General features: G+C 60.0%; 1 protein-coding gene across 1 annotated transcript in view; it reads left to right on the forward strand.

Moving 5' to 3' along the window:
- Window positions 1–806: 806 nt before the first annotated feature.
- Window positions 807–3,610, forward strand: part of LOC115082307 (gastrula zinc finger protein XlCGF71.1-like) — a 3,952-nt gene continuing 1,148 nt past the window's right edge. Inside the window, exon 1 of the mRNA XM_029586538.1 lies at window positions 807–971. Coding sequence (XP_029442398.1) covers window positions 807–971 — 165 coding nt within the window. The remainder of the gene's footprint in view (window positions 972–3,610) is intronic.

Below are 3,610 nucleotides of genomic sequence, written 5' to 3' on the forward strand. Positions count from 1 at the left end.
TGACCGCAGAGTTCAAAATTTTTGCAATGGCCACTCGGGGTCGCACATCCGACTGCCTGCGGATCCCCAGCCTGTGCGCCCGCTCAATTTTTAGTTCTCCTTCTAGGTCCGCAAGCCCCACGGCTCCCGGCAACCATGATTCTAAGAACCCCCCCAGACCATTGTCGTCCAGAGCTTCCGGCAGCCCGAGAAAGCGGAGGTTGTCCCGTCTCAGCCGGTTCTCCAGCTCATCCAGCTTATCTTTGCAGGTTTGCAGTTCAGTATTTTGTGTGCCGCCGGCGCCCTCCATTTTGTTCACGCGGTCCTCTAGGTCTCCCACTCTCCCTTCTAGCTGGTCAATGCGTGGGTTTAGATCCAGCAACGCCGATTTCACCTCCTGAAGTTGCTGAACTATGCCAGCTAACTTGGTGTCTAGGGTGGCTTCCAGCGTCAGTTGCAAGACATCCACTGTTAAGGGTAAGCCTCCGGCCGTCCCCGTCTCTCCGGCCCCCGCCGCCATCTTGGGATCCGCCGACTTCAGCTTGTCTTTGTCCTTATCTCGTTTTCCACCTCTGGCGGCCATTACCGGCGACGATTTGTTCATATAGTGAACAATCGACATGTACGGCAGTAAAACAAGCAGTTTGCGGTCAGGTTCTGTTCGGCCGGTAATCGATGCCGGTAGATGCAGAGGCACGGCACCCGGAGCCAAGGGAGCACACGTCTACCCTAGCACATCGCCCCACGTGACCCCCCAGTTTTTTGTTAAGAATGCCCTGTGGTTCCTGTCAGGCCTGACTATAATAACGTAGCGCTTGGGGATAAAGATGCAGCCCAGCAGTCCGGCGCTGGAGGCCAGGATAGCAAATATCTCCACCGCCACCGTGTACTTGCCCCTGGTGCTGAGGTGGGGCGGGGATGAAGGACACCCACACGCTGCAGAACACCAGCATGCTGAAGGTGATGTGCTTGGCCTCGTTGAAAACCTCCGGGTAGGTTTCTCGCCAGAAAAGCCACCATGAAGCTGACGCCAGCCAGAAATCCCAGGTAGCCCAGAACCCAGTAAAATGCCATGGTTGACCCTTCATTGCATTCGATTAGTATTGTTCCGGCTTCTGAATGCAGGTTCAGGTACAGAAATGGGGGAGCAGTGCCCAAGCACACAAAGCATATCAGGGCTTGAAGAAGGGAACAGGAGAGGACAATAGAGTTCGAGACCCTGGAACCCATCCATTCCCGGAGCTTGCTTCCTGGCTTGGTGGCATGGAAGGCCATGACCACGGTGATGGTTTTCGCCAGGATGGAGGAGAGAGAGATGGAGAAAATGATCCCGAAGACGGTCTGTGGGAGGATGCAGGTCATGTCCTCGGGGCGGTCGATGAATATCAAGGAGCAGAGGAAGCAGAGCATGAGGGAAACAAGGAGAAAGCTTGTCTGGCCCCCACACTCATCTCTCCCCCCCACAGTCATCTGTCCCCCCTTCCCCCAGCACATATCTAGACCCCACACTCACATCTCTTCCCCCCTCCCCCCAGCACATGTCTGGCCCCCACACTCACATCTCTCCTCCCCCCCCCCCCCCAGCACATGTCTGACCCCCACACTCACATCTCTCCTTCCCCCCCCCCCCCCCAGCACATGTCTAGACCCCACACTCACATCTCTTCCCCCCCCCCCCCAGCACATGTCTCACCCCCACACTCACATCTCTCCTTCCCCCCCCCCCAGCACATGTCTCCTCCCACCAGCACACGTCTGGCCCCCACACTCACATCTCTCCCCCCCCAGCACATGTCTGGCCCCCACACTCACATCTCTCCCCCCCCCCCAGCAGATGTCTGGCCCCCACACTCACATTTCTCCCCCCCCTCAGCAGATGTCTGGCCCCCACACTCACATCTCTCCCCCCCCGCAGATGTCTGGCCCCCACACTCACATCTCTCCTCCCCCCAGCACATGTCTGGCTCCCACACTCACGTACCTCTTCTTTTTTATGGTTGCCACTTAAGTGTTTCACTCCCTTCAGGGTTCAAGCCTGCCCTGCTGCATAAAACCTTCCCGGATCACAGACACTCTTGCTTGCAGTCAGTACCTGGCCGCCCACGTGACCTGGCCTCCTCGGCAACAGCAGCCAATCACAGGGACAGCTGGGCTGGAGTCCCACCCACCAAGCTCCAAAAAGCCGCGCTTGGCACGCGCTGCCTTAGTGTGTCCCGTGCCGGAGGGCAGGTGTGTCACGTGCAGATGGGTCCCGTGCCGGAGGGCAGGTGGGTCACGTGCCGGTGGGTCCCGTGCCGGAGGGCAGGTGTGGCGCGAGCCCGCTCAACGCCGACGCCAGTTGGGCTTTCTTTTTCCTTCTAGAGATTCCTTTTTGTTTTCAGTTCCGGGGTTGCTTATTATTGGGCATTTCTGCTGTCCATCGTATTTTTTCGGGCTTGGTGGGTGGGACTCGAGCCCAGCTGTCCCTGTGATTGGCTGCTGCTGCCGAGGAGGCCAGGCCACGTGGGCGGACAGGTACTGACTGCAAGCAAGAGTGTCTGTGATCCGGGAAGGTTTTATGCAGCAGGGCAGGCTTGAACCCTGAAGGGAGTGAAGCACTTAACTGGCAACAGTCAAGAAGAAGAGGTACGTGAGTGTGGGGGACAGACATGTGCTGGGGGGAGAGAGATGTGGGGGACAGACATGTGCTGGGGGGGAGAGAGATGTGGGGGACAGACATGTGCTGGGGGGGAGAGAGATGTGGGGGACAGACATGTGCTGGGGGGGAGAGATGTGGGGGACAGACATGTGCTGGGGGGGGAGAGAGATGTGGGGACAGACATGTGCTGGGGGGGAGAGAGATGTGGGGGACAGACATGTGCTGGGGGGGAGAGAGATGGGGGGGACAGACATGTGCTGGGGGGGAGAGAGATGGGGGGGACAGACATGTGCTGGGGGGAGAGAGATGTGGGGACAGACATGTGCTGGGGGGGGAGAGAGATGTGGGGGACGACATGTGCTGGGGGGGGAGAGATGTGGGGACAGACATGTGCTGGGGGGGGAGAGAGATGGGGGGGAGAGAGATGTGGGGACAGACATGTGCTGGGGGGGGAGAGAGATGTGGGGGGACAGACATGTGCTGGGGGGGGGAGAGAGATGTGGGGGACAGACATGTGCTGGGGGGGGGAGAGAGATGTGGGGGACAGACATGTGCTGGGGGGGGAGAGAGATGTGGGGGACAGACATGTGCTGGGGGGGGGAGAGAGATGTGGGGGACAGACATGTGCTGGGGGGGGGGGAGAGATGTGGGGGGCAGACATGTGCTGGGGGGGGGAGAGAGATGTGGGGGACAGACATGTGCTGGGGGGGGGAGAGAGATGTGGGGGACAGACATGTGCTGGGGGGGGGAGAGAGATGTGGGGGACAGACATGTGCTGGGGGGGGGAGAGATGTGGGGGGACAGACATGTGCTGGGGGGGGGGAGAGAGATGTGGGGGACAGACATGTGCTGGGGGGGGGAGAGAGATGTGGGGGACAGACATGTGCTGGGGGGGGGGGAGAGATGTGGGGGACAGACAGTGCTGGGGGGGGGAGAGACGATGTGGGGGACAGACATGTGCTGGGGGTGGCTTGGGGGGGTGGGGGGGGGGGG

The sequence above is a fragment of the Rhinatrema bivittatum genome, unplaced genomic scaffold, assembly GCF_901001135.1.
Source record: "Rhinatrema bivittatum unplaced genomic scaffold, aRhiBiv1.1, whole genome shotgun sequence".
NCBI classification, from domain to species: domain Eukaryota; kingdom Metazoa; phylum Chordata; class Amphibia; order Gymnophiona; family Rhinatrematidae; genus Rhinatrema; species Rhinatrema bivittatum.